Source organism: Papilio machaon, chromosome 9 (genome assembly GCF_912999745.1).
Source record: "Papilio machaon chromosome 9, ilPapMach1.1, whole genome shotgun sequence".
NCBI classification, from domain to species: domain Eukaryota; kingdom Metazoa; phylum Arthropoda; class Insecta; order Lepidoptera; family Papilionidae; genus Papilio; species Papilio machaon.
This window is the reverse complement of record NC_059994.1, coordinates 6,867,834-6,881,589: the sequence shown is the minus strand read 5'-3', so window position 1 is coordinate 6,881,589 and position 13,756 is coordinate 6,867,834. Positions and strand designations below refer to the sequence as shown.

The 13,756-nt window shown below is 36.3% G+C and overlaps 4 protein-coding genes across 4 annotated transcripts in view; 2 read left to right on the top strand and 2 right to left on the bottom strand.

The window, feature by feature from the left end:
- The window catches only part of LOC106712920 (progestin and adipoQ receptor family member 4), a 53,434-nt gene extending 46,800 nt beyond the window's left edge, over positions 1–6,634 (bottom strand). The window contains exon 1 of the mRNA XM_045679438.1: positions 6,051–6,634. Coding sequence (XP_045535394.1) covers positions 6,051–6,399 — 349 coding nt within the window. The 5' untranslated portion in view covers positions 6,400–6,634. The remainder of the gene's footprint in view (positions 1–6,050) is intronic.
- A 356-nt stretch (positions 6,635–6,990) lies between these two features.
- Positions 6,991–8,597, bottom strand: LOC123721261. Its single transcript, XM_045679485.1, has 2 exons — positions 7,229–8,597; positions 6,991–7,001 (listed from the first exon to the last, which is right to left on the bottom strand). The coding sequence occupies exons 1-2, from the start codon at positions 8,595–8,597 to the stop codon at positions 6,991–6,993; spliced, it is 1,380 nt and encodes a 459-aa protein (XP_045535441.1).
- Positions 8,598–8,910: 313 nt separating this feature from the next.
- Positions 8,911–10,252, top strand: LOC123721260. Its single transcript, XM_045679484.1, has 2 exons — positions 8,911–9,943; positions 10,248–10,252. The coding sequence occupies exons 1-2, from the start codon at positions 8,911–8,913 to the stop codon at positions 10,250–10,252; spliced, it is 1,038 nt and encodes a 345-aa protein (XP_045535440.1).
- A 17-nt stretch (positions 10,253–10,269) lies between these two features.
- Positions 10,270–13,756, top strand: part of LOC106713208 (dual specificity protein kinase CLK2) — a 64,135-nt gene continuing 60,648 nt past the window's right edge. The window contains exons 1-2 of the mRNA XM_045679238.1: positions 10,270–10,327; positions 11,176–11,371. Of these exons, the coding sequence (XP_045535194.1) occupies positions 10,299–10,327; positions 11,176–11,371 (225 nt within the window). The 5' untranslated portion in view covers positions 10,270–10,298. The remainder of the gene's footprint in view (positions 10,328–11,175; positions 11,372–13,756) is intronic.

The window sequence follows — 13,756 nt, the reverse complement described above, 5'->3', positions numbered from 1 at the left end:
AATTAATTAAAGCGGTATTATTCCGTCATAAATCACGCATAAATTATGACGCGTGATCCTGTGGCTTGCGGTGTGCATACGCTCTGAATTATTCATGTATTTCAATCAAAATTAATTTACAACGATGCACAAATAATTTAACCATAATAAATGATAGATATAGTAGTAAATATCATCCGATTTTTCAACTAATCCATGACCTAGTAATATATAACAAGAGTTACTATAAGTATAATTTATTATCTCGAATCGGAAACACTAAAATGTATAAACTAGTAATTTACTTTGGCTGTAATTAGCTGTTAGTTTTCAGGTAAATCTGATGTCAAAATTTTTAATAAAATAATACTCCTTAGAATTCGTCAATTAGTTATTTAAATGGAGATGTCGCAAAAATTTAAAAAAACGCGTCAACATTAGAAATCTTTGCTTAAGAGGCAAAGAATGATTAAATAAAGAGTATTAATTATCAAAATAATTTATTCCAATACTTAAACGCTATAATTGCAAGTTTACACAATGTTTCTGTGAATTACCATATTTAGTAAACAGAACAAATTAGGAAGGGTCTCCTTTATTTTTCTCCCCTTCCCTCTTTGGTGCAAACATCAACAATGAAATGTTTGTTTGTTTGTTTGCACAATGCTAAACTTACACTATTTAACTATATCTATATATATTTTTATATATATAGATATAGTTAAATAGTGTAGAAAGTCGTGTTAGTTACACCATTTATAACTCAAGAACAGCTGAATCGATTTGACTGAAAATTGGTGAGCAGGTAGCTTAGAACCAGGAAACGGACATAGGAAAATTTTACCCCGTTTTCTATTTTTTATTCCTCGCGGACGGAGTCGCGTGTAAAAGCTAGTATTAAATAAATTTCATTTATACAAACGTCAGATATATACAGGTGTGTCCATAGTACGTTGTGAACGCAACGCTTAAAAGTTCCTCTCTGTCCCCAAATGCATTATTTCGTTACATAAAATGTTTCTTGCTACTTCTTTCTGTTTTATTGTAACTAATTAAATTAAAAACTAAGTAATCAATAGTCGTGTTAATTATTTGTGATGTAAAAGTGATCGGTTACGATTTATTTTAATTACAGCGACCATTGAAATGAATAGTCATCTTCATTAATATTTCATCGATATTATAATTTAGAAAGACATCTTTGAAATACAATCGCTACCAACTGATTTCCCTAGATGTTATATTTATGTCGGAACTCTCATTTATTTCGCAACATTGAACTTATTTACTTTTAATTAAAATTTTATTAGGTATCTTATTTTCCCTAGCTTGTAATATTATTCATACATAATTACTGCTAGTAAAAGTAATAAAGTTCATTAAGTTAATTATAAAAGTATCAAGAAATTGGTCAACGTAAAAGTTCTAGCGATATTAACATAATGGTCTGTCAAAAGCATAATATCAAAATTAATTAGAAATTTGCTCTTATAAGAAGAATTTTCAATTAAAATTTAACGTTAATGTTACGAAAAACCCTGGCTATTGATGACTGGAACAGTTTTTAGTGAAATATCGGCAAAAAATGGCTTGAAATAACTTTTGTTGAGAGCTTGAAAACGTACAAAGTTTTTATTTTTATACGACGGCTTTTACTGTTTTTCTCGTTTTCTCTTGAAATATTTGCTGTTATATAAACTGCAAGATTGTCTAATCATTTGAACGGGAATTTATTCAAAGACAGTGTAAGGCAAAACAACATAAAAGCTTTTTGTTTTATGACTGAACAAGATTAGAGCAAAATTAAAGGTACCTGGGTGAACCTTTATTTATGGGAAATTGAACGATCTTTTCATTTAATAAACATATAAATAATTTATATTTTTATTTTCATAAAATGTAAAACAAATATTTATAACATTAGATATTCATTTATCATCATCAGAACACTATACATCCCCATTGAGGGGCTCGGTGCCTACCCTAAGTTAGAGGTGACTAGGTCAACCACGCTGGCCCAGTGCGGGTTGGTTGCCTTCACACATATCATTAAATTACTTCTCAGATATGTGCAGGTTATATCACGCTGTATTCCGTCATAATAAGAACGTCGGATAAATGTAAAACATATTGGTACATGGCGAGATTCGAACCCAGGAACGACAGATTACAAGTCAAGTGCGTAACCTTTCTTCTACTTACCACCGACATTCTATTCTACATTCAATAACATGTCTAAAATCAGATTTCAAATTTAAATAAATTTCTGGTTTGTATATACTAAGTAGTAGAGAATACCAAAAATAACCAAAAAAAAAAACACTACCAGATGTAATACTTAAACGAGAGCGGCGTAACGTTTTAAACGGTTAATTAGATTACGCACTTAGCTGAGCTTACCGCGGCCTGCATCAAGGGCTGAGCAAATTCTGAATGAGATTAAAAATGCTTAAGCCGTAAGTATGTACATAATTATATACATATGTGAACGTATAAGCCGCACTTATATTTCAACAACATTCGTCCCTATTTATGTTGAAACATATTATACAGAAGCTTTTACCCGCGACTTTCTCAAGACGAAATTGAAACAAAAGTAGCATATCGACGCCCCCATCGAATAATCCTGTAATGCACTCTTACCGGGTTCTTGCTTTTCCGTCGAATTCGGCATCTAAAGGTCCTATTACACGTTGTGAATTTTTTATATAATTCTTAATGATAAAAAATGATTATTGAAACAGATTTTTTTTTTATTTCCGGTATTATCATTTTTCCTTCATAGCACAGAATACACACGGAATACACGAATGAAAATTAAATACAATGTAGCTATAAAAATAGCTTTTTTTTTGGTACCTAAAAGATTCTTGTACAATAATTATTGATGAAGTTATTAAAGAAATACGGTTTTTTGCTTCTCCTGAAAAATTTGATTTTTCCTATTACGGGGATATTCGGTGGGGGTATGTAATATTGTCTGCACATATCAGCTACCTTCCTAGAAAAGTCCAGTCAAAATAAGTCCAGCCGTTATGGAGATTACCCGGAAAAAACGCAACTTGCGGAAAGACGGACAGAAAAAAAAAGTTTTTCATTATCAGCAACTCAAGTATAACATGCGTGCGAAATATAACTTTTTTATTTCTATACTTCATACAGACAATCCAGTATTTAAAATGTTGCATAAGTATTTTTACTGTATGTTTCAATTGTAACTCCACTATAAAAATATATTTGTAACATCAACACTGGCTTTGTCATAAAATCTAAGTGAATTTATGCCATAAATTTTTATATAAACACAGAGCCCTTATACAGGGTGACCCTAATCCGCATTGACAGCGTGATCAAACAGATAGGGGAAAGAGTTGTATGCAGTATGAAAAAATATTTATAACAAACGGAAATTACTTTTAAGGCACAAGGGAACAATCAAAAATACATTTAGGAATATTGTTTTTATATACAAAGTGGCTATTACAGTTACTTTTACATTTAACGATAAAATTTATAAAAAATCGATGAAGCTAGAAAAAAATTGATAGGATTTTTTTTGTACGCATTGAGCGACCATTACTTTGTTGCCAGTATTCATAATTTATGCTTAATTTTAAATAATATTAAAAACTCTTTCGCCATAAAATTCTTTGTTGCCAGTATCTCTTTGATAGATAAATACAGATATCTACTAGGTCCAATCCATTCACTGGTAAAACATCAAAGATTGGGTCTGTTGACAATAAAGGATCTACAAACGTCGTTGTATCCATTTGGATCCAGTACACTTCGAACGACGTTGATGTACGGCTTCTGCAGTATGCGATCACTGCAGTTTTCAACTCTAGCCCACCGTTATAAAGTACAATATCGATCATAAATGTATTGAATACGCTCAATAACCCTGTTGTAGTCATAAGTCAAACTGGCGACGTTGTAGCGTGGTACGTGAATGATTATGGGTATAAAATATGAGTAATGGGTGTACTTTGTGGCTACTATAATATGTGGATGGTAAACTAGACCATAAGGTACAATTTAACGTACCTACATCTATGATATATATCAATAGATTTATCTTTTTAATAACATAGCGGGTTTAAATAATTATTTTTTACATAATGTGTACAAAAATCGTTCGGATAAATCGATCTGAAGGACGAAAACATGTTGCGTTGACCCTACTTAAGTGGGATAAGAACGGGGAGACAATAGTAATGACTGACTATTGAAAAATCTATAATCCGACATTGTAGTTTGGTAGTTTTATTCCGGGATCTCAAATTTCGCGTATTCTATACTAATATTAAAAAGAGGAAAGATTTGTTTGCTTGCATTGAATAGACTCCGAAACTACTGAGACTATCTAAAAAATTTTTCACTGTTGGGAAGTTACGCTATCTCTGGGTGATATATGCTATGTTTTTTATTAGAGTCGCGTACAACTGCTAATAGTGTATAAATCCCATTAATTTGTCGTATAGCTTATGGTCAATAATCAATATGATAAAAGTGAGATCAAAGGATAAAAGAAAATTTAATTTCATTTTCAGATTAAATTTAATACTAAAAAGAAATATTAGCATTATTTCAAACAGCGATAAAAAATGTTAAAAATAATAGCGTGCTACGGGCTACGGGCTACAATGCGTAGGGAACGCGAAAAGCTACGAGGGCGCGGAGAGAATGCCGACAATTTATTGCCGGTAAACTCGTCGCCTTACGTTTATTTGTTCCAATGTGAATGAAATGGAGAACAAACTACCTAACACATAACCTACACTGGAAAACACGATACACTTTTATGTATGTCACAAAATTTACTGTTGGTTTTTGCCGTTGAAACACATGTATAAAACATAAAAAACAGAAGCAGTAATATTTTCTAATAATGTATATTTGCAGTGGAATTACAAGGTTATACATGTAATTTAAATACTACCAACATAAAATTCAAAACACATTATTGTTAGCCCATGTTAAGAATTATTCTCTTAAAGTTTTGTGTTGTTACCTTACCTTACAGAAAAACCTCAAATAATAATTAAATACATCCTCTTTTCTGCTACCAATTAAGCGGATGAAAAAACGTTTTCGTTTAGCCCTATTTATTATGGCTCAACAAAATAGGTCACCCTTCTAAGTGTGAAAATAAGTGCGAATAAATTACCGTACTTTGTCCTAAAAAAAATACAAACGGAAAACCATATTTCTATGAAGGAAAAATGGCATACAAACGGAAACGTGATTTTTTACAAAATAGTAACAGATGTAGAACATAGCCTGGAGGAACACGTAGGCTACTAAATAAGTTTTTTTTTTTAATTCAGTGTGGACGGAGACGCATGTGACAGCTAGTATTAAATATTAAATCAGTGAATTACTATTTGTCCAAACAGCGATACTAAATACAAAATTTAACTGATTTAAACCAATATTTCATTTGTTTAACAACTACTTAACTTATTATAGTGAAAGCTGTATTCAGTCGAAATAAGCTTTATAAAAAATAAAGTATAATGTTATAAGTCCAAATAACTTTCGATCACTTTTTTTCATAGCACACTGTATACATCATCATCATCATCATCAACCTGCCCTTATCCCTATGGAGGGTCGGCACAGTATGTACTACTCCTCCATACATCTCTATCAGCCGTCATATCTGAATTTACCCCCTTCTTACGCATATCCTCTTTCACACAATCCATCCATACTTTCTTTGGTCTTCCTCTACCTTTATAGCCATCCACATTCAATCTCATTACTTTTTTGTTTCATAGCACACTGTATACATTGTAATAAAATTAATTTCAAGCATCGTTTTATAAGACTTTTATAAATAAAGCATAACCTTAAATTACAACAGTTCTTTGTACATGATAAAAATCCTTTATCTTAGTTATGAGGCAGCCAAAAACCATTACTTAATAGCGATTGCGACCCTTTTAAATTTTTTCAAGAAATAAGCTTTGTCTTTGGTGTGACAGTTACTCCGCTGATTAGATCGAAGGCACCATATTCTTGGAAATAATTTTTATTCATTTAATGTCTATAATTATTTAACTTACCGTGAGTTAGGATATTGATAGTTTCATTGTGGAAGTAGAAGAGACTTCGGATGCAGCCGACCCAATCCTGCAGCGGCCGGTACCCCGTCAGCACGTACGGATTGAACTGGAGGTGCTTCGGCATATCCCGCCAGTGCAGTAGCCCCATGGCATCAGTGCTAACCGCCTCATCTATTCCATTCTGCTCCCGAGCCGAAGCTCCTTCATTCTCACTCTCCAAATCCGACCGCTGTTCCTTATCACAGACGTTCTCCAAAGACTTTTTCCTCTTTTTCGGTCCTTTCCCGTTTACTTCTTGAATTGACGCGTCGAACATTTTTGTGCACTTATCAGATATAACGTCTCTCATAATACTGCACCGCTACCTTTACGTTTAAGAAGAGCGGGAGATGCCGCGCTAGGTCCCGACCTCAGCGGCCGCATGTCCCGCACACTGGCTTGGACGAATATCACAGCTAAAGCATGGAGTAGGCCTGTGTTATTACTGAAAGCGGTTACTCTTTAAGTTTTCTTTCAAGTTATTGGGTTATGAGCGGGCGGCGTGCGAGGGCGGCGCTTGTCACCGATATCGGCACGGTCGCGCTGGCGGGTAGCGGCCGCGGAGGCGCGCGACTGGCCGGGCGCCGCCGCAGACCCCGACCACCCTAGCTACCCCTCGCCTCAACCTTCACCCCTCATATTTGCGCACTGCGCAATCCCGATCAGCTGATTCCCGCCAGGACGAAACGTTATTCTTTTCATGATCATTTTAACGTACTTTCACTTATCATAGCGTAAACACATTTCATTTTAATATACACTTATTACAATAAGTATTTACTTTCTTTTACTAACATCGATTACGATACGATTTCCATACATGAAACACATATCTGCGTTCATTGGGAGCAACGTAAATTTTTTGTAGATTACCTAAGTACCTACATTTTATCTCGCAAGCCTACGTCTTATCTGGATATGTAAATTTACCGTTTCAGAATGTTTTTGTTACGATTTTCAGTTCATTAGCCCGACCGGTTTGCTCTACTGGAGACGTCTTACAACTAATTAATTAAGAAACGGCTTAACTCACGTTTGATCGTCCGGTGACGGCACCGACTAGTTTCGAACCCATCGGGGGTCCATCTTCAGGGCGAGTGTTTAATCCGAAGACTTCGCGGTCGCGTCGCGTCTCGCACTGCGGGCCATAGCGCGTAGCGCGCGGCTCGAGGGGGCGGCGGGCGCGGGGGGCGCAGTGGCCGTTGCGTGCGTCGGCGACGGCGATGTCGACGAGTTCAAAATTGATGAGTCACTGTTGTTGTTAACATTAAACGGGGCGCAAAACGTACTGACGATGTCCGACACGTATTCAACACCATCTTCGTTGTTCTTCTGCTTCGATCTCAGCAACACGGGTTCCCACGCCGGAGACAGAGACCAACCCTTATCTCTGTTAAAATTAGGTCGACGTCCGATTTCAATGGCTTCGAGTAACTTACGTGACACAAAGTCCTTGTCACGAGCCAAGACTTTCACTCGATCGAACCTAATGTAATGAGAGTTGGAGGTAAGGGCGTGTTCCGCAACCGCTGACGTGTTGCTATCGAGTTTGCGCATGCAACGAATGTGCTCTGAGAGCCTGGTGTTAATGTTGCGCCCCGTTTCCCCAATGTAACTTTTGCCGCAATCGCATGGAATTTCGTAGACGCCTGGGCCATCTAAGGGGGTACGATCTTTCGGCGAACGTAAAACTCTCCTTATCTGCGTAAGGGGCCGGAAAATTGTCTTGATACTATACTTGCGGCGTAACAAGTGTCCAATCTTATCCGTCACCCTCCGCATATACGGTAGATATGCCGGGACTCGCTCCACAACCTGAGGCCGTGTCTTACTGGTCGTGTTTGCTAGCCTAAGGCTTTGTCTCCATTTATAGCCATTGTCCTCAAGAACTCGTCTCACATGCGTCAGTTCCGACTCTACGAACTGAGGATCGCATAAGCGAAGTGCACGATTGATGAGAGTGCGTGGCACGGACGATAGGTGAGACGGATGATGATGGGAATCCGCCTTTAGGTACCGATCGGTGTGCGTCGGTTTCCTGTACACCGTGTGCACTAGACATCCACTCGATTCACGCTTCACTAATACATCTAGGAATGGGAGGGTTCCATCTTTTTCCTCCTCCGTCGTAAAGCGTATCCTAGGATGTATTTCGTTCAAGTGATCCAGTAGCTGCCCTATGCCTCGTCTGGAAACTATAGCAAACACATCGTCTACGTATCTCAGCCAGTATCTAGGTTTGACTGGCGCACTGTTCAACGCTTCCTTCTCGAAATGTTCCATAAATATGTTGGCCACCACCGGCGCTATTGGCGAGCCCATCGCCACTCCATCCACTTGCAGATAAAAATCCCCTCGCCAGAGGAAATAGCCACTCTTGAGGCAAAATTCAATCAGACTTATGTACTCAGTAGGTAAGTTGTTAACAATAAGGTGTTGTTTTATTATATCAATAGTTTCCGCTACCGGTACGTTAGTGAATAAAGATGCCACGTCAAAACTGACCATTGCCTCGTCATCTTGAATTCTTATATCTCGCAATAAGCGAATGAAGTGTGTGGAATCCCCTCCAGTAAGGGATTCCACACACTTCATTCGCTTATTGCGAGATATAAGAATTCAAGATGACGAGGCAATGGTCAGTTTTGACGTGGCATCTTTATTCACTAACGTACCGGTAGCGGAAACTATTGATATAATAAAACAACACCTTATTGTTAACAACTTACCTACTGAGTACATAAGTCTGATTGAATTTTGCCTCAAGAGTGGCTATTTCCTCTGGCGAGGGGATTTTTATCTGCAAGTGGATGGAGTGGCGATGGGCTCGCCAATAGCGCCGGTGGTGGCCAACATATTTATGGAACATTTCGAGAAGGAAGCGTTGAACAGTGCGCCAGTCAAACCTAGATACTGGCTGAGATACGTAGACGATGTGTTTGCTATAGTTTCCAGACGAGGCATAGGGCAGCTACTGGATCACTTGAACGAAATACATCCTAGGATACGCTTTACGACGGAGGAGGAAAAAGATGGAACCCTCCCATTCCTAGATGTATTAGTGAAGCGTGAATCGAGTGGATGTCTAGTGCACACGGTGTACAGGAAACCGACGCACACCGATCGGTACCTAAAGGCGGATTCCCATCATCATCCGTCTCACCTATCGTCCGTGCCACGCACTCTCATCAATCGTGCACTTCGCTTATGCGATCCTCAGTTCGTAGAGTCGGAACTGACGCATGTGAGACGAGTTCTTGAGGACAATGGCTATAAATGGAGACAAAGCCTTAGGCTAGCAAACACGACCAGTAAGACACGGCCTCAGGTTGTGGAGCGAGTCCCGGCATATCTACCGTATATGCGGGGGGTGACGGATAAGATTGGACACTTGTTACGCCGCAAGTATAGTATCAAGACAATTTTCCGGCCCCTTACGCAGATAAGGAGAGTTTTACGTTCGCCGAAAGATCGTACCCCCTTAGATGGCCCAGGCGTCTACGAAATTCCATGCGATTGCGGCAAAAGTTACATTGGGGAAACGGGGCGCAACATTAACACCAGGCTCTCAGAGCACATTCGTTGCATGCGCAAACTCGATAGCAACACGTCAGCGGTTGCGGAACACGCCCTTACCTCCAACTCTCATTACATTAGGTTCGATCGAGTGAAAGTCTTGGCTCGTGACAAGGACTTTGTGTCACGTAAGTTACTCGAAGCCATTGAAATCGGACGTCGACCTAATTTTAACAGAGATAAGGGTTGGTCTCTGTCTCCGGCGTGGGAACCCGTGTTGCTGAGATCGAAGCAGAAGAACAACGAAGATGGTGTTGAATACGTGTCGGACATCGTCAGTACGTTTTGCGCCCCGTTTAATGTTAACAACAACAGTGACTCATCAATTTTGAACTCGTCGACATCGCCGTCGCCGACGCACGCAACGGCCACTGCGCCCCCCGCGCCCGCCGCCCCCTCGAGCCGCGCGCTACGCGCTATGGCCCGCAGTGCGAGACGCGACGCGACCGCGAAGTCTTCGGATTAAACACTCGCCCTGAAGATGGACCCCCGATGGGTTCGAAACTAGTCGGTGCCGTCACCGGACGATCAAACGTGAGTTAAGCCGTTTCTTAATTAATTAATTATGATGTCTCACGAAAGTTTAAATAATTTAATTGACGTCTTACAACGTTTAAAATTGAAAAGAATCGGATGGATAATATATTCACCTACAAACAAAGGTTGGTATCTAATAATATTAATTTCCGATTAAATAGTATGCATTCATGTTTGTGAAAAACGGTAAAAAAGTTAGCATAACAAATAACTTAACGACAATTTTACTTTAACTTAACGATAATTTATAATTTATTTGGAAATTTCGACTTGTGTTCACTCATGCATATTTGTTATTCTTTCTCGTTAAAATAAGAGACGTAATATACTTTAGTCTTTAAATAAAACAGTGCGAAATTTTAATTTTTGTTACAGAGACATCTAGTGATCAACCTTGATAATGTTTTCATGAAATTGCCATTTAATAAAAATTAATATAAAAATGAGGTTACCGTTAATATCTATTTCTCTGGTTATTTACAAAGAAAATAGTCTACTAGCGATCATTGTACTTTATTCACCTTGAGTAGAGTACGATAAAACATTTGCTACTCTTCAAAATTATTAGTTTTACTTCACACTGAGAAAAAAAAGCTATTTTTGTAGATATTTGTTATCTGTTTTGCATTAGAACAAAAAGGAAAATTTCATGTTTTTCATTCAAAAACTTGCAGCCTAAAAAGTAAAATATTTATAACATAGGGAAACATCTAATTTTATTTAAATTTATGCTAAAACGGAATGTACTTTTGTTGTTACGTTTATGTTGGCTAAACTCCTGTCATTGATCCACCACAAGATGGCGAGCTAACTTCCTCTTTGTTTGACATTGTTTAATAAGATATTTAATGAACTTATCGTGATAATAATGTTTTTATCATATTTCAAATATTTTTTCTAAAAATATAACATTCTTCTTGATTTTTGAAATTGTTTTTTTCGTAAAAAAATTATTAAGTTCTTTTGTTGATAGGGAAGTGGCTAGAAGTGCGACTTACGCCAACCCAGTGGAACCAACTGTCAAAACTTGCCTGTTTGCATTCGGATCGATGTTCGGCCCTTTATTGCGAAGAAGCATTCTACAGGGTTCCGTATCGCGAACTTGGAATTATCTATCTAATTTCACTCAACTTCTTTGGTGTAAACTGAAATATTTGCGAGAATTAAGGGTAAGTTCAGTGTGCATTTTTTAATACCAAATGTGGCGTGCTCAGAACTCCCTTTAGTCGTAGAATGAATATGGCGTCTGCATGTAAATATTTAAATGACATCTATCGTTTTGCTAAGAAAAAAAAAACTTTCGATATGCGAATGTTCTAATAAGTAGGCACTTTATATTTGGCTGTAGATATACAAGTCACCTTTATTTTTTTGTTTTTATACAAATTTATAATGAATACTGAGACACCAGCTGTCGAGTTAGTAATATTATGTTACGGAAACTGTTTTGATTTTGATGAGTAAAATTTTGTAATTTACACTAAACAGAATTACTTTATTTCTAGTTTAGCATGTAACGAATTACAGTTTTATAAATCTTGGGAAACATTGAAGGATATTGGAATAATCAATATTTTACCTTTTCTAATACATGCATGCGGGTTTTGTAGATTTCTCTAATACCTAAACCTATGGTAAAAACCTGTGGTCTAAACAGTTTCATGTTTTTCAGCCTAAACTGCTTGGATACGAGTATTGGTATCCTTTTTATGGTAAGTGGTACTAGATGTACTTACCTATTATTTTATCATTTACTGAGGTGCTTTAACTATATCTTTAAAAATAAAGTATAATAAAGCATGGTATACCAGAATGGCTTTATAACACAATTCCTTTCTACTATTACTTTCATGAACCAAAATAATGATCATGATTACTTACCAAATATTAAAATTAACTTATTATTTGGTAACACTTACAGTAATTTTTGATTTATTATAAGAAATCCTTATAGTGATGAAATCATATCATACAAAAACATCTAATTACCTGTATAATTATTGTAGATTAGCTCTAATGTGAATATTTTAGATTTAAAATTAGCAATATTGAAATGTTCCCCAAACTAATATACTATTAAACTATATATACTATTTCACCTTATATATTGAAGTAAGGTTGTGTTTAGTTTATAAATGAAGTCGGCTAACAAGCCACAATAATAGATGATTGTTGTTGCCTTATCATACCTAAATGCCTATTTTTCTTTTTTGTTTTACATTTCTTTGCATACTGATTTCTTTTGCTTCTGTTCTGGGATGTTATTTAAACACAATCCTTTGCTGTGAATATTGAACTTATGGCTGTTATAGGTACATAATATAAAAAGGTGGATTGCTATATTATATATATGGATATGTCATTGTAGGGATTTTGTACATAAATCCTAAACTGCTTGTACCAATAACTGATTTTTTAAGTTTTAAGTCTTAAAATATATTTTTGTTTTTAAATATTTAGGTGGTATATTACAGTTCCCGTTGTAGTATCTTGCAGTATTTCTTTTTTCATATTCTATTCTGAAATTTGTAATGCAATTTATATTATGCAAATTATATTTGTAGGTGAATATCATTTTGGTGAGTTCTCTCACAAAGTTTGGTGATGCTGATCATATGAACAGTATGACCATTGTGCTGTTAGAAGATTTCTGCAACTCTACATTGAATTATTGAAACTATTTTTTTGCTGTGATCAGGGTGTTGGTAAAGTCAATAATCATCAACTTTATATATCTAAAGATAGCTGTAGAGATGATCTAAATATAAAAGCTGTGTTGTTTTCATTGCCACTTAGTCTGCAAGTTTTTTTTCTTCTATATTATGAGGTGGCAAATAAAGAAGCGGGTCCTGAATTTTACCAAAATAGCAAACCTACCACTGCTCATAAACATTTGCAAGTTCAAATGTTTTGTGTACGTTTTATTGAGTGAGATAGAGACACACAGAAAGAGAACATTTCCCTCTGTCAAATCCACTTTTCCTTCTCACATTCACTTTACATATTTTCGTGTGGCAGAGAACATAATCAATGCTTACTTTTAGGGTTATTGGTGTGATCATTTATAAATAGGAAACAGATGTTATCATCCTCCTATCATATTTTATTACAATGTTCATGTGTTCATTTCGCCGAATCATTGTCTTTACAAATTTAAATAATATTAAATTTTTATGTAATTTTCATGCATAGGTTAGTACATATTGCAAATAAGTTTTAAATTATATAAAGTTCTATGTATAATTCTATTGAGACATATTGTTATCCCTCACAATGATTTCTCTGGTCTTCCCATAATTATTTTGCTCCTTTTTCATATAAAAGAATACAAGTGTCTCGGCAGTGGATTTTCATGGGAAAAAGTGCTCAAGTAAATTACTATTATTTTTCAATTCTAAATTAATTGGACACAGATTGTCTTGATGTTCGAAATAAGGCAACTTCGGTAACAATGCTATTAAAAGCCAAAAGCCCAAAACTTAATTGCACACACCATAATAACGGTAAAGAGAGTGGCTTGTAAAAATTGTGCATAACTACCTCGGCTTATACTT